This window comes from Hibiscus syriacus, unplaced genomic scaffold (assembly GCF_006381635.1).
Source record: "Hibiscus syriacus cultivar Baekdansim isolate YM2019G1 unplaced genomic scaffold, ASM638163v2 tig00116997_pilon, whole genome shotgun sequence".
In the NCBI taxonomy this organism is placed as follows: domain Eukaryota; kingdom Viridiplantae; phylum Streptophyta; class Magnoliopsida; order Malvales; family Malvaceae; genus Hibiscus; species Hibiscus syriacus.
The window spans coordinates 3,040,173-3,064,079 of NW_024063513.1; the positions used below are offsets into that span (position 1 = coordinate 3,040,173).

Sequence of the window (23,907 nt, forward strand, 5' to 3'; positions counted from 1 at the left end):
GAAGAGACCAGATTATAGACTAAAGAAGATGAAGAAAGATGTTTGAAAGATAAAGTGTAGTAACGAGAGGTTTGAAAGAATAAAATTTATGCATAAACTTATCCCTAATATTTGGTTAAATTATAAGTTATATCTTATACAATATTAGGATTTATAAATTACTCTCTAAAATTACACCTAAATTCATAATAGTCCAAAATTTAACAGATATTTAGCTGGATAGGCGGATGTGGGATGGGCGGATGCGGGACGGGTAATGTCTCAAACCCATTACCTGCCCACTACCCGCGACGGGTACCAGTTTCTAAATCCACACCCGCCCACTATCCGCTAAAATTATACCCATCTTCACCCGATTAGAACGAATGCGGTGCAGAATCTACGAAATTGTACCCGTTTACGCGATTTTGTTTTAAAATGCGTGCGAAACAAGTTTCCAGCTTAAAAGCCTGACATTATTCATTAAAATAAGGTTGCGGGCGTTCAAAATTTTGTGCCAGAAAAGAACCTAAAAAGATCCCACTGCCATTCATCGGTAGGATACACAACATTGTTTTCTGGGGCTTATAATTGTATTTCAAGGATACTTAATCCCTGGCAAATGACTTGAAAATATAAAATGATAAACAAAAGTTGGAAATACAGCATAGAACAGTGCATGCTTGGTTTATCTTGATACCAGTGATTCTTTGCTCTTGAATGATGATTACTGGTCCAGCTTTCATAAACATTTTTTTTATTGGAGGGGTTACAGCGAGTGGGAGGTTCGTGCAACAATAATACCTTAATCAACTCTCTAAAAGAGAATTGCGCATAAAAAGTATTAGATGTAGAGCTTTACCATGTACTGTACGTCAAAAGTAAAAATGTTTCATTTCATCAAAACACAGAATCCCAGAAACTGAAGTCTTGAATCTCTACACTATCAAATCCATGAATCTAAACCCCTTACCCCATCAAATCCCTCTGATTTTACACCAGTAGTCAGTGGATTCAGTAGTAGTAGTAGTACATGACTTTCTCTTCTGTCTTGTTTTCATCAATGAAGTTGTCGTTACAGCCATTATTACTGCTACAGCTAATCAAACTCTTAATCTCTTCAAGATCTTTGTTGAAATTGTACCCACTTGGCTTGTCAATCCACTGGTTAACATCTTCACCTCTAGTATTGGTGCCATAGTTCAACATGAACTTAATATCATCTCCATAGCCATTAGAGGCACCAAAAGCCTGGAAATTACTCATGTCTTCTTGCTTGATCTCTCTCCCGTAGCTGATGTGGCTAGAGCTCCCATCAGATGAACTGCAGCTTGGTTCTCCACTCCCAAACATGAGAAAATTTTCTTTCGCTGGATAATGCTGAATGTAACTCACCAAACTCTCCGATGTATGAATAAAAGAAGAATTGGTAGTCAAGGCAGCATTGTCATTGTTCAAAAGAACAGGTTGAACCGGTGACATTGGTTCAAAGGGTGTGAAAGATCCAGTCGGAGTGTAATAAGTAGGGCAATCTTTGTACAGAGATGATAATGGAACAGATGGAGTTTGATGAGAAGTTGGGAATGGTGGTTGTTTTCTTTGGGATTGACAACTCATTATCATGGCCATGAGTTTCTTCTTAAGCTTGGTGTTCCAGTAGTTTTTGATATCATTGTCGGTCCTCCCCGGTAACTGAGCAGCTATTATTGACCATCTGCAACCATAATAAGTAAATCAAATCCATGTCCTTTTTCTCCTAAGTGCCTAACTAGATAATGGCGTGTTCAAATTGGACTTGGCATGCATGCAGAAGAATAAACTAGTTTATTTTCTTTGTTACCTTTTAGATATACTTCATTAAATATTCTTCCATCATCAAGGCAGCTGATAATTTTGGTTAAAGTGAAACGATTGACTCCCTTACAAATTTGAAGGTTGTTCGTTTATAGTTTTAAATCATCCTTTGATATCATCATGAGCCAGTTGGAGAGGAAGGAAGGAGTTAAAATGAAAACCTACCTGCTTCCAATACTGGCAAACAGGCTGCAGATAATCCTATCTTCTTCATCAGTGAAATCACCATGTTTGATGTTTGGCCTGAGATAGTTTAACCATCTCAATCTGCAGCTCTTCCCACATCTTTTGAGGCCTAATATAAAGATGACAAAGATTAGCAAAAAAGACCAGAAGAAATAGAGAAAGAGAGAGGGTTTAGACCTGTGTGTTGTGATGGATATATATTTACCAGCTTTCTGAGGAAGAGCAATCCAATTCCCACCAGTTCCATGTTTCTGGATGTAGTCCTTGAGCTTTGAGTCTTCTTCAGTAGACCATGGCCCCTTCTTCACGTTAGCCTTGTCGCAGCAAGGAGCCCTCCCCATCTCTCTTTGATCTTCCTTTTGTCTCTTGGATATATACGCTGACTTGTTTAAGAAACCAAAGGATCTCCCTTTCTAAGTAAACTTTGGTGCAATATGAGAGATTTGGCGTGGTACCTCTTGCCTTTTATTAACAAAGACTGGTTGCACTAGGGACAAAAAGATAATTATATCAAGTTTTCCAGAGGTACATCTAAAGTCAGAATGATAGGCACATTTCATCGGTTTCCAACCCCTATATGCTAATTAGCTAATCCATAATATAACCTTAAATTTCATTTATTATGTTAAACACGTGTAAATGAGAGAAAGTTAAAATCGATATTAATGTAGAATAGATCATATAAAATATTTAATATAAAGATTATAAACATATAATTTCATATATTTTAAACTAAGTATAATTCAAAACATTCTTCTAACATAATTTTAAAATGTAATACCTGCTGTATATTTAGAGGTCAAACAAAAATTGGTCATAATTTTTTTTATTATACAATATTTTTTAGTTAAAATCTTAATCGTTAAATAATCTTTGATATTACAATTTAAGTTTATATTTCTCTTTTTTTAATTACATAATTTGTTTTTGTTTTCATCCTTTTATCAAAGGCATACGGCAGAGAAATAAAAAGTCAAACCCCATGACTATTGTCCACGACCACTTATATAAACATTTATTACAATCAAATCTGCCTGGCTTCAACTTGTCCACGAAATCATTATGTTCAAACATTTCATTTTTAAATTTGAGAGAAATAATATCTACATTATGGAAATGTTATTTAATTATTGAACTAATAAAACTACCTACTTTCATCTATATATCACTTTTTTAAAGAAAAATTATGATGCACATATAATTATTAGCTGCAGACTATATAAAGTATTTCTCCTAATTTGTTTTATGCATTTATTAAACCCACCCCCTCCGGTTTAATCAAACCATATTGAATCATATGTTGCTACAAATCTTATTTACTAAACATCTATACAAGATTTGTCACTAAATGAAACTTAATTGTGGGAAACTCATTAAATTCAAGCATGCCCATTGAATCGAGGAGTTAATAATGAACACAAGAGTGAAACGAAAGTGTCCGCATAGATCAAATTATTTGTCCGGAATTTCATCTGATCAGGTGTCTCCGATTGACTTGTCGATGGTGCCTTTCCAACTATTGACGCATCATAGGTGATTGGTATAGCAGGGAAAGTGAATAGAAGTAGGCCAGTACCTGCAGGTTATTTTTGCGACGTTAAATGTAACATTTCCTAACTGGGTACCCCATCTTTGGTTGCAAAAGTCACTCGAGGGAAATAGAGCCCTAAGGTACCCCTTGGGAATTAATGATTACCCTATAACTGGGTACCCTAAAGTTATAATACATCTTCAACTTAATTTTGTTTTCCTTGGTCGATTTAAATGATAATTAAAAAATCTTATATTATACATCGAAAGGGACTGGACTATTTTTCCTATTAATACAATAGTGTTGTTAACAATCAATTTTGAAGTGTTCCCTGTCAAATTATAAAAGCAGATGGTTAATTAGTCAAATCAATATATGATTGGGTTAGTTAAAGAGAGCATTGAAAAATAAAACGGAAGTGGAGTGTGATCGATTCATCAGCTGCATTGAATCTTGGAAAAGGAAGAGAAAGAAGTATGAAGTTGTTTTAGCTTACCTTTCTCAACGGTTGGCAAACTATGGGAGAAAATTTTGCATGTTTCACCTGCTTCGTCACTAACGATGACTTTAAATTGAACTCTTATATAATACTAATATAATTTATTCAACTATTGCACGATCGCCCCCATTGCTGAACAGCCTCATTTCTTGATTGCTTCTGGAAGTTTCACATTCTGTAAACTCATTATAGAAGGCAAAAATAGATTCAGTTTGCCTATCGGTTTCCGTCTAATTTCGATTGAATAGCTTTAAAAAATAACTTTTTTTCTATTATTATTATTATTTGGCAATTGATTTTGTTGATCTGACTTTGCATCGTGATATAGTTCATTAGGAAATTGACACGTGATAAATTGTGTAGCAGGGGAGCAAAAGATGAAAAAAAAAATACAAAGGACACATATGGCGTGATAAAGGGCGAATGCGGGCCACTACAACAGAGGAGGCGAGTTTTTTAATTGGCACAGCAGGCCAGTTTCGAATTTATTTAGTAATTTACAGCAAATGCTACAATACAACATCAACGTGACAAATTTGATCAAAAAATATTTTTTAATAGTCTTAGATCCATGGGCCCCACACGGGTCACGTGACAACTTCTTTAGAAAGATAATTTTTTTAATTGAGTAAATATTTTAAAAATTAAAAAAAATAACTCGTCACATTGGGGTGAGGAGTTTCTCTTGAATTTTTAAAAAACTATCAGCTTATAGTCATTGTGCAACGGTCTAATTTAATGGTCTAGATAAACTTGTCATCTCAAAGTGACGAATTCCGTGGGATTTTTGAAAAATATAACAGTTTATAGCCATTGGGTTTGAGATTATAAATAGGGGTTTGAGGTTTATGTTTTTTTATTGTGTATTATTAAGAAAATTTGAGAAAAAATTATTTTTTTGAAGAGTTCCATAAAAATGTTTACCAAAGATGAAATATTACACATTGATGTTGCCCACATTTCTTCGGTCGAACTCGGTCAGGAAGAAGAACGAGACATTTATCAACGATGAATTGACACTAAGATAATCGCATCAGCGGATTATTACATATCTAAAACAATCAAGGTTGTATCTAGCCACATTTCTGTGAGGTTTTAAGGTGAACCCAACATTGATTTCAGCTATAATTGAATGGCGGAGGCGCGAGATACATATTTTCCAATTTTCGAATGGTGAAGCGACGATTACGTTGGAAGATATCACATACCAACTCAGTTTTTCGATTAATGGCTCGAAACTAATGAAGCACAACGATTTCAATCGATTCGCTATTTTTCAGGTAGTTTTGAGAAAGATGCCACCACGAGAGGTCTTAAATGGGTACCATATATATATCATTTGGTTGGAGTTCGAATTTAATGTGACGAACGACTCTACCGAGGAGTATGTCATATTTGCAGCCCAAGCGTATTTTCTCCAATTGATTGGAGGGATATTGTTCCAGATAATATATGGTAATTTGATGCACATTCAGTATCTTCAGATATTGGATAATTTTACTGAGTGTCTCAGCATTAGTTGAGGCTCGTCATTTTGGTATTTTTATACCGAGAATTTTATAAGGTTACAATCGTCGAAAGGGGTCAAAAACTTGATGTTGCCAGCTGTCTTGTCTTGCTACAATCTTGGGCGTGCTACTGATACCCATTTTTTAAGTCAATTACATCAATCCCGTTAAGTTTCCTTTGGCTGAAATGTAATTTTTTAACTTTATTTTTTTAGTAAAATTTCAAATTTATTTTTCTCTTTTCCCTTTTATTTATTATATTATTTAGATGACAATATATAATTATCGAGATCAAGTTGTTAGATACAAATAAAATCGATATACAAATGAGGATCGATATCTAATGAGTGGTTTAATTAGTTATTGTTTTATCTTTAATTACTCGTTGATTGATTTATTCTATTGCTTTGGGCATTTTTGTTCGTTTTCTATGAATGGTTGCAAATTATGGAAATGGCACTAAAATTGTAACGGCCCGAAATACGAGTTAGGAGTTTCGGGTTTATTCAAATGGGCTTTAGAATGAATTTACTTTAGTATATGAAGCTTTGGACCAAAATGGATTTGGTTGGGCTTGTGATGAGCCCAATAAGTGCTAAAAATGAGTGTTTTTAATCTAAACCTAACCGTAGAGGAACCAAGGGAGTAATTATCCCATTTTTTTAAAAGAAATGTTGAAACCCTTAATTGTTTGTTGATATCACATCTCTTGCATTCCTACTCTTTTTCATCCCATGCTTGTCTTCTTCCTCTCTACTCTTTGTCTTCATTTCTCTTCAAGAACCAAGCAAAGTTAGACGCTTTAAGAAATTCAAGCATCCATTGTGAATTCCAGGGTAAGATTCACAATCTTCATCCTTCAAGCTTTCATTCAAATCCACTTTTGTATGATTTGCTTAGTTAGCCAAAATCGAATTTTAGTGGGGGTTTGTAGAATCCTAAGTTATGGTTCGTTTTATGGGATTTGGGTAGTAAGAAAATGTTTCTAGCTTCTTCATAACGCTTTTAAAATGAGCTAACAACTCATTAAACTTGTTTTGATTAGTGTAAGAGCAAGGGAAAAGTTCCAAGCCTAGAGGCAAGAAGAAATTGGTCCTTGGTTGAACTAAGGACATTTTTAGCAAGCTAAGCATCAAGATAACATGATTCTAACTTGTTCATACCACATGTAGGTCATTTAATGTGCATGAATGATATGTTTAGTTCATGAAAGCATGCTAGAGTAAATTCATGGTGAAATCCGTATTTGTTGTTTATAAATATGAAAGTTGGTACCTTTTGACCTCTAAGACCTCAAATAAGACTTTAATAAGCTTGGTTAGTCTTAGGGAGTGAATGGGTTAGATTTTGATGCAAAATCGTGCCCAAAATAGGGCACTTAGGGTCATCGGTATTAGAAGAATAATACAAATATTATTCTTTATGAAAGGAAAAAATAAAACTTTTTATAAGGGAAGTATTGATACTCTTTATAAAGGTATCAAAACTCGAGGTCCACTATCGATACTCAAAGGGCCAGTATCGATGAATATCGATACTGAGACATTTTGAAAACATCGAAATCAAATTTGGTATTTATACTCATGAGAGTATTGATACCCAATGTAGAGTATCAATGCTCTCCTTAGGAGTATTAATACCAAGGCATTTTTTAAAACATCAAAATTATTTTTGGTATCGGTACTCAGGTGAGTATCGGTATACAAGGGTCGGTATCGATACTGTTTGCACAATATCGATACCATCATTAATTTTTGGGAAATTTGGTTCGTTTTGGTTTGGGAGTTTAGGCATGGGTGTTTTAAGTTCGTATAAGCTACAAGTATTCAATACAAGTGCAAACAGTTAAGACTTTTAATTTCTCTCCTAGAAATCAAGCAAATTAGGATGACATAAGATTTACCTTTGTATGATGCTCGGCAAACGTCTAGGACACCCAAGTTACTCTAGCATTATGGCGATCGTCATTTGTTTGTAAATATCTTAATATTATTTGTTTGGTATGCATCTGATTTACGCAAATTTTGGGTCATACCAATACGAATTTCGATGCAGGTAAATTTTAGAATTGTATCTTATGCTCGACTAGGTTCGAGATGTGAGCTTCCGATGCATATAAATTTCTGTCCTCACCTTGACCCCTCAAGTATCCGAGATAGTCTAAGGCTATAAGTTTTGATGCACGTAAATTTGGTTCTTACCTTGAAGCTATCACGTTTGAGATATGCTAGTTTGTTGTTTGAGATACACGTAAATTCCTCCGACCACACCACTTGGTCTATCTCATGTTTGCTATGTACTTTTGCATGTCTATGACTTGGCACACATATATTTTCATCAAATGAATATATGTAGTATTGCATAGTTATTTTCGTGGCACCGAGCTTGTGGGCTCAGTGTATGGAATGTGTTTCCGTGGTAGGTTGGTAGAGGATCGTCGAGGAGCCTATCTCATCGGTACATTCCAGATCATACGTTGCAGAGTACGTCTCGAGTTTATTTTAGAATACATGTATTTTATATGGACCTTTTATACGATTGAGTCATAACTCTATTTTGGTTTATAATCTATGGATGTATTTGGACGTATTTGAGAGACTCATATTTTGTAAACTTGATTTCTTTCCGTTTAATTTATGATGAATGATTTTGATGTTATTAAATGTTTTAAAAAGTAAATTTTCGAGTTGACCATTTCAGTGGTTCTGTGTGTCATCGTAATTCATGGATCTTCGGGTCGGACTGGATTAAGGTGTTACAAAAAAGGCGGTATTATGCAATTTTTATTTTCCATAATCGAGACTACTTTAGTGGTATGACTTTGGGCATGAAGCGACTGACTTTGCAGTTTCTAGAATGTCAGTAAGTGATCTAGTCAACAGAGGGCAGTTCAGTCAGCGTTTCTAGAATGAGAGGCAGATCATCTACAATTCAAATTCAAATTAGGAATTATCTTTTATTTTTAGGATTTAATTTTAATTTTTTTAAGATTTATCTTTATCTTTGTACGCTTTAAATACTTTTTATTTTTTTAAAATTAAATTCGATTGAAACTTATCACGTCGACGTGACGAGTTTTAAAGGTTAAATTTTTTAAAATTTAAAAGTTGTCAGTTGCGCAACGACTATTTTATTTTTAAATCTTATGGTAACTCATCACCTCGACGTGATGACTTTCTTCGTTTTTCTTTTAGTTTTTTATTTTAAATTTTTTTTCTAGTTTTAAAAAATAAAATTATTTCCCACGAGATTCGTCATCTCAAGATTGCGAGTCTCTAGAATATATTATAATATTGCCCAACATGGAGCCAACTGACCAGGTACTATTAAAAATATTTTTCATCAAACTTATCACTTTGGCATGATAAATTTGTACTGTATTGTAACTTGACGTAGATTGTAAAACAAATTCGGAAGTGGTCTATTGAGCCAAGTAATTTAACCGCATGGACTAATGGGGGAAAAAGCCGACAAAACCAAACATTGTTACATTGTAGCCCACTTAGAATTGAAAAACGGACAGCTGACCATTGCTTAATTTGTTGGAAATTAGGCAATAATCTTAATCGCAATAGAAATCCAACCTTTATACTTGCATGATAATCATCATGCTGTGTGGTTCATCCAGATAAAAGGAAGATACGCGTGTGTATCACTTACCTTGACCTTATTTTAATTTTTGAAAAAAATATGTTTATTTTTATTCTGTTTATTAGGGGTGTTCGCGGTCGGTTTGGATCGGTTTTTTGTTAAAAATTCATCCGATCCAAAAGTATACATGTTTGCGGTTTGGATGTTTCTATAAAAATTCGATCAAATCCGATCCAATTAAGTGCGGCTTGATTCGGTTTGGATTTGTGTAGTTTTTGGATTCTAATTTTTCAAAATAATTCTTAATTTTTTTTCCATAAAAACAACAACATATGTATAACAAAAGTAAAGAAAATATATATTTTAACAAATGCAAGCTTGTGAAACTTACAAAGAGAATATATATTTTAACAAATTAAGAAACGAATCAGTTTTTTGTCAGTAAGTCATCATAAAAGTAAAACAACACATTTTCTAAGTTTTGTCTGACAATTTTCTCTCTACCTTAGAATTGAGGAAATACCAAAAGACTATATTATCCTTCTTTGTTATTATCATTTATTATACCATTTTTTTTTCATTGGCATCGATGACTAGAATCTGGAGTAAAATTGTTACGTGTGTGTCGAGGAAAGCTGAATCTGTATTTGTATATGGGTTTTGTGAGATTTTGTGGGGCTTTTGATGGGTTTGTTTCAAGCTTGTAAATTTAATATTTCATTTTATCGGTTTAGTTCGGTTTTGATCGTTTTCGGATTTTCAAACCGAAACCGAACCGATCGATTTAAAAAAAACACACTAAATCAATTTCAATTTTTTTGTTATCAATTTTTTAGATCGATATTCGATTATTTTTTGAATTGGATTGGATCTAAATACCCCTACTGTTTATTTATATATATATATATATATGTAAAGTTATGCTTGAAATGACTTGTGAAGTGATGAAAAATTGAAAACGTTGATAAAAAGATATAGGTTGAGGGAAACTCGACGATTTGCGGGTCCTTAAAATCTTGCTATTCATTGATGTGCACCATTTCCCCTTCTTTCTTCTTAAAATAAATAAATAAATTCTTTTCTTGGGATTCAAACTCTTGAAACTACAACTAAAAAACTTTGTTTTGCTGGACTAATTGAAATGAAATTCATAAAAATAAAAAAATTGAAGCAGCAGCGCAAGAGATTGTAATGTATTTTTTTTATGACAGTTGAATCACTCACAATAGATCTTTGAATTGGAATGGGAAGTATTCATTAGGGCTGTTTGGATGGTGAAAATGATGATTATCGGAGAAAAAAATGTTCTTTTAGAATTTAATATGTATATTTGGTTTGCAAAGATTCTCAATAAGTAGGAATAAATCATTTCCAACTGTATACTTTTGAGGGTATTTTACCGGAATATTATTACCTCCCACAGGTTAAGTATTCATCAATTCCCATCAATATGAACTAAAATACTCTTAAAATAAAGGCTTATTGAAAATTATCCTTCCCTTTGTTCCTACCATGTGTTAAATCCCTTTGTCCCTTTGTTAAAAAATATGGGCTAAAATACACTTTTGGGGTCTTTTATTCTATCATTTATCTTTTGATTTTTGTAAAAAAATTATGAATTTAAATTTTATAAAAAATATATAAATTAAAATTAATAAAATAATATATTTTTATGAATTATTATAGAAATATTTTTATTTGAATATTCAAAATTCAACTTGTTAAAAAAGAAATATATCACAAGGACAATTTTGTAAAATATATTCTATTAATATTTTATTATTTCAATCAAACATTGTAATTTTACATCTCTGATAAACCAACAAAACACAATAATATAACATTATCAGTAATGTGTCAAATAATATTGCATTCTAATAATCATATTCCCAGAGATAATGTTACATTCAATTAACCAAACGAACCCTTAAAATATATGCAATTCTAGGACATCAATTAAACTAAAACACAACCCGATATTTGCAGGAGCTGCTTCATTTCATCCTATAGTTTTAGCTTATTGGTATAATTAATTTTTTCACGTTCAATAGTAGAAATGGACAAAAACTCAAAAGAAAGGCCCACTCAATTGAATACAAAATGTACAGGGATTAGTTTGTCCATTTTTAGTAGAGACTATAATACAATCCACGTCTTGATACATGAACATCTATGATACTTTTATATATATATATATAAACTCAAGTACCTTCTTTCCCTATATTTGCGTCTCTGGATACTACTTAAATTTGCTCCCTTAACATATAGATTATTTTTGTATTATGTAATTTCGTATTCCTAAATTTTTTAAAATAACTTCTTAAATTTACTCCGTTAACATAAATTATTGCGTCCGTCCTTGTACATAACAATAACTTTAGTTCTCTTTAGTTTCTACAATTTCGGTGCTATTGTTGTCAGAGCTGGTTTCTCTCTGCGGTTTTTTAATCGGTTCAGGGCTTGAGGGGCCCGTTGCTTGGGTTGGAGCTTATCTCCTGTGGTTTTCATGTAACCCTGTATTTGATACATAGCTAAAACATGTAGATTATGTTGTGAATCCACACACTTCCTCGGTTTGAAACATGCATGCTTTTTCCCCCCTTAAAGACAAACCCCATAGAAGGGCCCGGGTTTGTCATAAATTTCAATGGTTTGGATATGAATTAAATTAGCTCGTCTTTAGTTGATCGAAGAGGCCACATGCAGTGGCGGAACATGATGGGGCCAGGGGAGCCTTCGTCCCACCAATTACTTTTTTAAGTATTAATTAATATTAAAATATATATATAGTTAAAAAAATAAATAAATAAAAATTTATTAGTTTCTCTCAATTAAAAAAATATATGCATGAAAAATAAAAAAATATTTTAATTCTTGCTATAATAAATTTTCAGTTCTGCTCCTGTATCATGCATTCAATCAGGTAGGGTAGGTCACACCACTGACACCAGAGTCGTGCGTCCAATCACTCCAACTAGACAGTTTTGTCAACTTGTTCACGGTATTATCATATATAGTCTACGAAAGAGGCACTCTCATACAGAAATAGTGCATGTAAACGCTTATATTCAAAGTTTTTTTTTGAGTGCATGCAACTTTCATTTTGATTTTGAATGATGTAAAGGACGTTCACACTTTTTATCATTATTATTGTTCATTAAGACGTGGCAAATTAGTGATTCCTGGTAAATTATATATCTGTATATAGCAGACTATGTTAAGTAACTATTATCTTTTCCTTTAATAATTACCCTTTTACAAAATCTTAATTAGCAATACATTGAAACCCAAGGTAAAGCTAAAAGAATGGATATATAAAAATTTTCAGAACACCGGATTACGTTTGAACAAAAGTGAAACAATAGCCGGATGCTGTTACTTTTCATTACGTGATTTAATTGTTGTGTTGGTTTCGCACGTAATAATAATTAGTGTTTTATTCGGCTTTACTTTTAAGTCGTTCACGCTTCAAAGCAACCATCGTTTAGTTTCGCTTTCACCGGCTATCAATCCATCTTTTCGGGTTACATCGATCCCCTGATGTAGTATAACTATGCTCATTAACGCAAAATTTAATTAATCGTTTCCATTAATTTCTTACTGAACCCTCACTTCTATTTCTCAAACTTAAAACTGCACTCTTCGTAGGATAGGGCAGTTCTACTTCTCTCTCTACATGAAGTACCTGAGAACGATATAAGCAAAGCGTAAAATTAAAGCCAGTAAGAATATTATACCTAATCAACTCAGTTCATCTGTTTGCATTTTCATTCATCGACTCTTAACTCGATCTATACTGCTCTTCGTTTTTTAATTTATTATATCTTCATTGTCCTATCTTTACTTATATATTTATTTACGATATTAAATGAATTGTTGTTATTTCTTGAGGTCCTAAGGTGTGAGCGTTTAATGTTAAATGGTTGAGAATTATCTTTGTCCAAATACTGCCTTGTACTTATCTCATATTACTAAAAAATATAATTGTATCCTTAAAATAATTTTTTATTTATTTTAAAATAAGTTATTTTAATAATTTTAATGAGTCGAAGCTACAAGTGACCTCAATAATAAAAGAAAATATTGATATTTTTAGAGATATTGGGTTTGAACAAAGGCATTTGTAGAGTGTGTATGTGTTGTCAATAGGTTTAGAAAATCCTAAACATATACTACTTTATGATCATATTAAACTATTCAAAAAAATCAACGAGTAAAAAAACATAAAAAAATATTCAAGATAAAATAGGTATATTTGTAAAAAAAAGTACAACTTAGTCTAGGTGTATAAATATTTTATTTAAATATTTGCATAAATATAAAAATAAAATAACATTTTGAAATAATAATTCTTATCATTAATAATTAAGATAATTTTAATGATTTTTTAAATTAAGTTAGTTTTGATCAAACTCAATTAAAGTTTAATAAACAGTATGGATTAAATCATTTTCCTCATTGATAATGACTAGTGTGTATTGTAGTTCAAATATGAGTGAAGACTTTTTTTTTAAATAAATAATTTTATTACCCAAAGAAGAGTCAAAATACAAAGCAAAAACAACCAATCACCAATCACAAAACATTTACAACCTACTTACAAAAAGAATGATCGATTAAGCTATACCCCAAGCATTACAAAGATTGATATTAATACTATCTAAACGGTTAATATTCTTTCCTCGAAGTTGAATTCCAACAAGGTCTTTGACAGATTTGAGGATTTCGTCAGCAGTTCTTGAGCAACCTTTAAATATTTTACGATTAAGTTCTTCCCACAAAATGGAAATGAAGGCAAACCAAGCAATTTTTAAGACGGTGGTAATAAGAGATTTACCTTTCCACTTTTCACAAGCTTGAGCAACCATATCCTCCCATGACAGAGCTATTTTCTGCAATCAAAATATTCCCCCAAAGGTAATTCGCCAAGTAGCAATCAAAGAATAAGTGATCGCGCGTTTCATTGGCTTCATTGCAAAACACGTAGTACCCATCGATGTGGATTCCCATTCTTTGAAGCCGAGCAAGAGTGGGAAGCCTATCTTGTAAAGCCATCCAAGTGATCATAATGTGCTTAGGGATGTGTAAGGAAAACCAAACCAATTTTTCCCACTGGACCTTGCTGTCTTTCGCTCTAAGCTCTTCCCATATATCTATTGTTTTAGTTACTCCCTTAGATAAAACTGGAAAAGCTTCATTCCTGATCATGAGCAGCCTTTTTAAACACCAACTAAGGTTGGCACCCGCAGTCATAAGCCAAGGATCGTGGTCCTTAATCACGTAGGCCTTGATCCAAGCAACCCAAATAGACCCATCCCCAGTCAACATTTTTCGAATCATATTAACCATCCAAGCCTTATTCCATAATTTGATATTTTTCAGTCCAAGGCCACCTTCCGATTTAGGCTGAAAGATTTTTCATCCAACTAATACGCGTACCAGCAACATCCTTGTCTGTTCCTTTCCAAAAGAATCTAGAACAGAGTTGTTCGATCTTGGTCATAATCGAATTCGGCAGAACCAGCTGTCTGCACCAATAATTCGCAATGCTGTACAAAACAGCCCGGATGAGCTCAAGACGTCCAACATAACTAAGATGCTTAGCAGACCAGAAATGCAGTCTCGATTTTATGTTCCCGATGAGCATATCACAGTCTTTTCCAGAAAGTTTTTTGGATACAAGAGGAACTCCTAAGTACCTCACAGGTAGAAAACTTTGATTGAAACCAATGCTCTGCTTAATCAGTTCAATATTACTAGGCGAGATTCCAGCAGTAAAAAAAAACACATTTGGCAGCATTTAATTTGAGGCCTGACATTTCATAGAAAGACTCCAACATAGCAATAACACAAATAACAGACTCCACTTTGCCTTTACAGAAAATCAACAAATCATCATCAAAAGACAAGTGGTTAATTCAATTTTCTTGCATTTAGGATGATAACCGTATAACCCTCTAGCATCAGCTAAGTTTAACATTTTGGACAACACATTCATGGAGAGAACAAAGAGAATAGGAGAAAGAGGATCACCTTGCCTAATACCTCTGGCTCCCTTAAAGAAACCAAACAAACTGCCATTAAACAAAATTGAAAATCGAGCTTCAGTGTAACATGCTTCGATCCAACCAATGAAAGTCAGAGGGATATCCATGGCTTTTAGGACTGCAGAAATAAAATCCCAGCTGAGGGTGTCAAAGGCCTTCTGGAGATAAATTTTCAATGTACATCTTGGAGAAATAGATTTTCTACCATAGCCCTTAACCAATTCCCGGGGAAGAATAATGTTATCAACAATACTCATTCCCTTTATAAATGCAGATTGGTTAAGAGTAACAAGATCAGGAAGAAATCTGCTTAGCCTGTTGACTAAAATTTTAGTAATAGCCTTGTAAATCACAGTGCAACAAGAAATCGGTCTGAAGTCTTTAACCTTACAAGGGTTAAGAATTTTAGGAATTAAGACAATAGAGGTTGCATTAAAAGAAGGAAGAAGAGTAGACTGCTGAAAGAAATATTTAATTGCTGTCACAACATCTTCTCCAACAACGGACCATCTTTTTTTGAAAAAACATGGAGAGTAACCATCTTGGCCGGGAGCTTTGTCATTACCTTGGCAGAATATAGGTTCTTTAATTTCCTCTGTGGTAATTTCCATGGTCAAGCTTGAATATAATTCAGGAGGCAGTGAAGAATTAAGAAGATCCTTCAAGAATTGAGGATCACTACCTTTGACATTAGAATCAACAGTCCCAAGTAACTTAGAATAGAAGTCAAGAATTTCAGAGGCCATAGAATTAAAAGTTTCAATTCTGTTTCCATTATCATCAACCAGCACTCGAATAGTTTCGTTTTTGTTTTTTGCAGCAACTGCAGAGTGAAAGAACTTGGAGCATTTATCATCTTCTTTAATCCATTGAATTTTAGCCTTTTGCTTTAGGAAGAATAATTCAGTTTCCTCTAATCTGATGAGCTTGTTTTGCAACTGGAGGTCATTGTCGAATAAGTCAACTCCTTGTAAGGATTTAAGTTGTTGTTGCTCAAGCTCAGTTCTCTTCTGCCTAACCCTATTAGAAATATCGTTATAGTATGTAGAATTTAAATTCCTAAGGGTAGACTTAAGGCGCTTCAATTTAAGGAAAAGTTTTTGTATTGGATTTCCCTGAATCGCACACTACCAGGACTTTTCGACCAAGTTCAAAAAGAAATGATGTAAGGTCCAGAAATTAAAGAATATAAACGGTTTTGGACGATTAGCTGGCATATCTTTTGAGAGCCAGACCATTACCATACATTGGTTAGAGACTGCAGGAGCAAGAAATTCAACAAAAGAGATAGGGAATGAGCTAACCCAGTTAGAATTGACAAGAACTCGATCAAGCTTTCTTGCGAGGAAGGAATCCATCTGTTTATTGCTCCAAGAGAAAGTAAGCCCAAAAAAAGGGTGGTCATGTAAATCAAGATCAAGAATTACATTATGGAATTCCTTTATATCAGGAGAGGAGAAGGGAAATAAGTCAAAATCAGAACTTTCATTTGGATGGAGGGTTACATTGTAATCACCTCCCAAAATCCAAGGAAGGTGACCAATAATCCTATTCAGATCATACAAATGTTGCCAAAGATGTCTTCGAATTATGCCATTGTTACTACCATACACTGCTGTAACAATAAAAGATTTACCAAGAAATCGAGTATGGGCAGAAATAGATTGGTCAGAAGTATGGAGTATAGTAAACTCCAAGCCATTCTTCCATAACACCCAAATTCTTCCATTTGCAGCACACTCATAGTTAGAGCTAATATTCCAATTAGCTAATTTTGATTCAAAAATGTCCTTGGACTTGTCAACCTTGACTCTAGTTTCTAATAGACATAGAACATCCGCATTATTTTATTTTGCCCTTTGAAGAACTCTGTCTTGTTTTATAGGATTATTGAATCCTCTAACGTTCCAAAAGCTAATATTCATTAGGAAGATGAGTTCAGTGAGTTCCCCTCACCATCAACAGAAAGTCTTTTAGTTTGGTCCAGTTTATCCTTCTTTTTCAGCTTTAGTTCTTTTACCAAACCTGCTACACCCAATGAAGCAACTCTAATCTTCCTAGACTGCTCTTCTAAGGTAGAAGTATTTTCGTCAATCGAATTTAGAGCTTCAAATCTATTTTTTGAATCAGCTAAGACAGTTCTAGCGGTCTACCTCTACCCCGTTTTGAGTTTGATAGTTGAGGAGCAGTATTAACAGGCTAAACAGAAATATCAATAACATCTTGACTATCATTAGCAGTGGCATTAAGAATTCCAGAAGACTCATTTATAGTTTCAGGAAGAACAAGAGAAGTAGGAGCAACAGATAAATCATTAACAAGATCAACATGAGGTTGATAATCAAAATTTTCACCTTTCTCTTGTTGTGCATGGCAAACTGGTTCAGCAATAGCCTGCTCCTGAAGAGCTTCACTTCCTCCTATTGTTGAGGCATCAGAACTTGAGATGGGATCACTTTTTTCATCCAGACTTGAGTAGTCATTGCTCCTTTAGAAGTTTTCTCGGAGTAACCTTTTTCTGAATGGCCAAAAACATTGCATTTTTTGCATCGAGGTGGCAACCAGGGTATTTCAACGTAGATTGTAGCAGTCTGACCATCCTGTAGGATAACATCAACATAATTGGGGATTTTATCTTTTACCCCAATTTCAACACAGAGTTTAGCAAATTCTAATATGGTTTTAGAAGCCGTAATAGAATCTATAGAAAGTGGAGTACCAATAGCACTTGCTATATAACTAAGTCCTACATGAGAGAATAATTCAAGAGGAATGTTATATAAGTGAACCCAGACAGAAATATTTAACAGATCGAAATTAAGCTGCTTCAAGTTAGGTTTCCATTTTCTTAGTAACAATGGCTTGTTAAGAACGTGCCAATGGAAAGTTGGAGCGAAGATTATTTAAAGTATTAGCCAATGGGGAGTCGAATGAAAACAGTATCCAACCCTTAATTTTTTCACTAAAATGTGGACCATTTACCTATTCCTATATATATATGATATAAAACAAGCCATTGCTCAAAGCTTAATATATAAAAATTTTACTAGCAACGGTTGAAAAATATTAGCTGATTGCAAACGTATATGCATGGTTTCCGCAGCTTGGGCTCAGAAGATGGTTGTGTTTGTTTTACTTCGCTTTATAGACATAAAATTTTGGATTTTGTTTTAATCTTAACCAAAATAGAAATCTTCACTGGCTGGTATCTTTCGAAGGGTCCAACTTTTAGCAGATTTGCTCTTTCCTACGGCTGTGGACCATAAAACTTAACTCCTCGGCTCACACCAACATGACTGTATAATGGTATAAATAATGCTCCGTTATGTTTATTTTTCCTCAAAGCCTCACAAGATCAGCAATATATCTTAATTTCTCGACTAGTCACCTTACTTGTGTGTTGGGTCCTTCAGTCTATATTTATACCAACCTTATATCCACATTCTCCCATACACAATCCTGATTTCAAAACCTTCGAGTTCAGGTCCCAATCTGCATTTTAATACCATACTCATTTTTTGTTTCATTGCTGGTATGGCCTGGTACTCTGCGCCTTCTCTTCTCTGTCTCCCCTTTATGGCCCCAGTTTTCTATCTGTTCCCTGCTTTTTACCTTATTAACTCGACCAATGCTCAGGGACCACCTTCCCTTGGATACTCTCCCAGCTCCAGGGTTAGTTCTGTGACCTTTAACCAAGGGTTTAGAAATCTATGGGGTACTCAGCATCAGAGACTGGACCAGGGTTCACTCACAATCTGGCTTGATAAAAGCTCAGGTTTTTGCACTAGTCACATCCCTTCGTTTTTTCTTCTATTTCTTTTGCATCGCGATGTTTTTCGATACTATGTGCCTATTCCTTTGCATTCATGGTCAAAACAGGAAGTGGTTTCAAGTCATTACAGCCGTATTGGTCTGGTTACTTTGGTGCTGCCATGAAGCTCCAACCCGGTTATACAGCAGGAGTCATTACATCTTTCTATGTAAGATTAATATCAACAGACACAAAAATTGCTTACCTAAAAATTCCTGAGCTAATTAATTTTGATGTTCTGAAAATTTTGACAAATCGGAAGCTTTCAAACAATGAAGATCATCCGGGAAACCATGATGAAATCGATATTGAGTTCCTTGGAACAACACCAGATAAGCCCTACACTCTGCAGACTAATGTGTATATAAGGAAGTGGGGATGGAAATTTAATTGGGAGGGAAATGAGGTTTCATCTATGGTTTGATCCCACACGAGACTACCATAACTATGCAGTTTTGTGGACCCTTAGTGATATTATGCAAGTATGCTACCCATGTTACGCATTAGTATTATTATGGAAAGCGATGTGTTCATTTTGCAAGTTCTCTTACAGTAACCCACCGAGGGCCTGACATCTGCCTTTAAAATTTTGAAATTGATTTCTGGTGGATTTGATTAATTTCTGCAATTCGATTCTCCAAATTACATATATTTATTATTCAATCAACAGATTTTTCGTAGATGATGTGCCAATTAGGATGTACACGAAGAAGACCGACGCCACGTTTCCCACTAGACCTATGTGGGTGTATGGATCAATATGGGATGCATCGTCTTGGGCCACCGAGAATGGAAGATACAAGGCTGATTATAGCTACCAACCCTTTGTTGCTAAATATGCAAACTTCAAACTAGATGGTTGCACCACCAATGGCCCAGCCTCTTGCATCCCGCCCCCTGCCTCTCCCTCTGGCTCCGGCAGCCTTAGTCAACAACAGGTGATGGCCATGAATTGGGTGCAAAGGAACTACTTGGTGTATGACTATTGCCAGGACCCTAAGAGGGATCATACTCAGACGCCTGAGTGCTAAACAAGACTGCGATTGATTGTTTAAGATTTGCGAGTGATGGCCTTGAATTGAACCCGCTTGCGAAGAACAGACGCAAGTTGAGCGTCCAAGACCTTCTAAGATTTGCTTGTCCAGGTGTGTTATTAATCTGTATTGATTTGTTGGGATTAAATGATAAGAAAAAAATGTCCTTTTTATATTATGAAAGAAAAGTACGCAGGAGTATTCGAGAACGAGGTAAAAAAAAACAGAGAGAAGTGGGACTGACTTGTGAATTTGTATTATAGTTTGCAACTACTAATTGAAAGAGGTGGTTTTTCAATTAACTAATCCATACCCTCGCTTCGCTTCGATAAATATTTAAATAAATAAATGAAAGAAAAAAAAAAGAAAAAAAAGGGAAGTAAAAAAAAGGGAAAGGGAAAGGGAAAGGGAAAGGTTAATATGGCGGGGTTGACGGTGGTATAAAACGATCGACGATGTACGGTTAATTAAAATGGATAATATACTATCATTACATTAACTTAGATATGAGATACCGGTTTTTATATAAATTAAAAGGCGATACTTGTAATGAAAAAAAGGAAGTTTTGAATTCCTATGCATTGATCATTCGTAACTACAAATATACAAGAGGGGGGAGTTGAAAGAAGTGCTATAGTGTTGAAGACGATTAAATTAAATAAGAAAATGAGCGTCTCAATGGTTCTCTGGAACAGAAAACAGATGAAAGAGGATTTTGCGGATATATGCTGTGGGCATTGATAGAAATTGATATCGATATCGTTTCAAAACTACATCACATAAGCGAATATAGTGTAATGATACACTATATCCAATCCGGATTGATAGAGGGTAAAAGAAAACCAGAGAACCCATTGGTAATTTTTGAAAAACAAGTTTTTTTTTTTCGGGTTGTCTGCCTTTGTGCGATATCCTATCTTAACATAGAATCCTCTGTTTTTCTTGGTGGGTTTTTGCAATTCTGAAGCCACCATCTCCTTTTAAATAGCAAAAACAACGCACCAGAAAACAATAAACAGATGAACAGAAGAGTTTTTAACGGAAAAAGATTAAAGGTCAAAAACTAAAGCAGTTGAGATGGCGTTCTGAGTTTCTGGTATTGACGATGAATTGGAAACTAAGGTTCAGTGATTAAAAGATAGATGGATATTGGTTGGTTCACACTTCGTTTTTGCACCCAGAAGTTAGAGAGAGGATCACATACTCACATGGCGGTGAAGAAGAATTGAACATGTTCTTGGTCTCTGCTTCTATGCTCTATTTTTGGTCCCGTGTGGATTTTGATGTGCTTAATGACATGAATGACCTTGGTGAACTAATATGAAGGTAGCATGTTAGGCAAGATTTTTGGTAAAATAAAGAGTCCCGTTTAACCGATAAGCATTAATATTAATGATAGTGATAAGGGAATCCTTTGTGACATTTATTAGCTTCTTAAATATGGGAATAATGGCGGTTGTACATGCCTTCTTCTTTTTTTAGAACTCGCTTCACAAATTTTATATTTAATAAAATTAAAGTTTTATAATTAACAACTCCTATTTACCTATGTTACAAAAAAATGAGCGACCAAAGTGAAAATGAGAGCCAAACGAAAAATATCAAAAAGGAAATGAGAGGGTGGAATGGAATGTAAGGAGAGGAAACATTTTTGTGAGCCCTGCCCCTACAGCAGCTTTGAAGTGTGAGCTGTGGAAGCACGTGCTAGGCCGAATGTTTGTGTTGGGAACTGACAAAAGAATGCGCTAAATTATTGGTATAAGGGGACAAAATCTACTCCCATACACCCATGTGCTCTAACAGTGAAGGCTTCAAAATTCAAAAGTTTTCGCCCTTGGCCCAATCTTATGCATAACTTTGATGAAAATGAGGGAGCTATCTGGTATCCTAACAGAAGCCCAGAAGGTAACATAACAACGCAAAAACAAAACAAAGCCTACTCCTCTACCGACCTTCATAAAACCCACGAATCCCTTTTAAATCGAAATGAAGTGCTCTATTTCATAGACAAACATCTGGTTTTCTCATATTTTATTCTACAAGAAACAAGACAGAAGAAAATCTTGCATTTTCTTTCCCAGCTGGAACCACCCACTGGAAGGATCGGATAATCATTTTTAACTCAATTGGCTCTAGATGAAAGGAATTTGTGATCTGATTTAACTTGACATGTAGTGTCCTTTTCTTGTTCTGTCTTTGATTCCATTTTGATTCGATCAGATAAATTATTTTGACTTGAATATCGATATTTGTTTTTGGAGAGGATTTGTTCACGATTAACACAATTCAGTTTAAATATGGTGGCCAAACGTCTGATCAGGATGCAATCCATGATCTCATTTAGCTGGGGACGTGCGTGAGCCACCAAGACCCAGACAACTTTTCCATGCGTTTTGGTTTCAAGACATTTCAAATTGTGGTTGGTCCAGTGAATGCATCTTCTTCATCAGGTTGTTATCACAGTTGGCTATACATTAGTCTTTAATGTTTTATTTCTTTTAAATCCATCTTATTTAATCTACTCCTCATCCAGTCTAACCATTAGACATTTAATCAACAATCTGACCAACTCCATCTTATTTAAAGAAACATCCATGTTAACAGAGGAATAGTGCATGCTGTATTTTCTTATTCTAAAAAAAAATCATGTTAATTTGAAAATGATTGAGAGTTTTCTCTAAAATTGTTCAAAACGAAAGACTTTACATATCAACTCATTTTTAAATTGTTTTTCGAAACTTAAGTATATGTTATTAAACATAGACATATCATGTTTAACTATGTTTTTTTTTACAAATCATGTTTAACTATGTTAAATTTCGTTTATCGGTACTATATATATTGTATTAAAGCATCAAAATTTGATCGCTTAATACAAAAATAAATCTCTAAACTGTCTCGAAAAATATTTTAGTGCCTAAAAAATAAAAATATGTTCCTAATGTTTTCGACGTTACAGTACCAACGTTGACCCTCGATCAAACCCCTGATGGCCTTTCGTTTTAACTTGCCTACGTTTTTCGTGGAGAAGCATTCAAAGTTTCCACCGACCGTCGTCGTTTTTCGTCAATTACGGCTGATTCCGATGTCCATAAGCCACACCGCCGTCACCATTCTAACCACTGTGCAATTCTGATCAAAACTCAACAATTTGATTGTAACACCCCAAATTACGGGTTAGTAGTTTCGGGTTTACTCGAGAGGTAAGTGAACCTTATGAAATTTATAAATTAAGTTGTTGGGCTTAATTGGGTTGGATTTGGGGCCCAAATAGTGACAAAAAGAGTATTTTTTTAATTAAGGGATAAAATATGAAGTACCTAAAGTGTAATTAGACCATTGTTGGTTTTGGAATATGTTGTTGAGGGTTTTAAAGGGCTTTCAACCGTGGGTTTCCTTCCACTTCTCTTCTCTTCATTCTTCTTCTTTCATCTCCTTCAAGTAACTATAGCTTCAAGGTAAGATCTTGAACCTTTTTTGTAACATCCCAAACTATGAGTTAGTGACTAAATCGTAAAGTTTCAGAATTTGGTGACTAAAGTAGAAGAATGGAATAGTTCAATGATTTATTTAGAAATATTACTTGAAAGATGTTAGTAATTATTAGATTGATTGAAGGGCAAAAGGGTCATTTGCGAGGAAAATAATTAAAGATGGTTATATATTAAACACGTGGAAGGGAAGAGGAAACAAAGTGGTTTCTAGAGTTCTCTTCATCTTTCTTCTTCTTTCACGCGTGAAAACCAAGAGCTAAAGGTGAGTTTTCTGATTATTGAGTTTCTGGTTAAATTTAAGTTTGGTTTTTTATTATTAGATGATAATTAAGCTTAAGGAAATCTTAAGTTATCTTAAAAATCAAAGTATGAT

General features: G+C 34.2%; 1 protein-coding gene and 1 pseudogene across 1 annotated transcript; one reads left to right on the top strand and one right to left on the bottom strand.

The window, feature by feature from the left end:
- Positions 1 to 950: 950 nt before the first annotated feature.
- On the bottom strand, positions 951 to 2,490 carry LOC120194025 (transcription factor RAX2-like). Its single transcript, XM_039196428.1, has 3 exons — positions 2,225 to 2,490; positions 1,999 to 2,128; positions 951 to 1,693 (listed from the first exon to the last, which is right to left on the bottom strand). Exons 1-3 carry the CDS (start codon positions 2,358 to 2,360, stop codon positions 994 to 996), a joined length of 966 nt encoding a protein of 321 aa, XP_039052359.1. The 5' UTR covers positions 2,361 to 2,490; the 3' UTR covers positions 951 to 993.
- A 16,139-nt stretch (positions 2,491 to 18,629) lies between these two features.
- On the top strand, positions 18,630 to 20,046 carry LOC120193964 (annotated as a pseudogene).
- Positions 20,047 to 23,907: the final 3,861 nt, after the last annotated feature.

Excerpts from the sequence above, each read along its gene's own strand:
- LOC120194025 (XM_039196428.1), bottom strand. The coding sequence starts at position 2,360 with ATGGGGAGGGCTCCTTGCTGCGACAAGGCTAACGTGAAGAAGGGGCCA. Across the intron at positions 2,129-2,224 it reads TGCTCTTCCTCAGAAAGCTG|GCCTCAAAAGATGTGGGAAG; the intron begins GTAAATATATAT and ends TCTTTATATTAG. Across the intron at positions 1,694-1,998 it reads TTTGCCAGTATTGGAAGCAG|ATGGTCAATAATAGCTGCTC; the intron begins GTAGGTTTTCAT and ends TTATGGTTGCAG.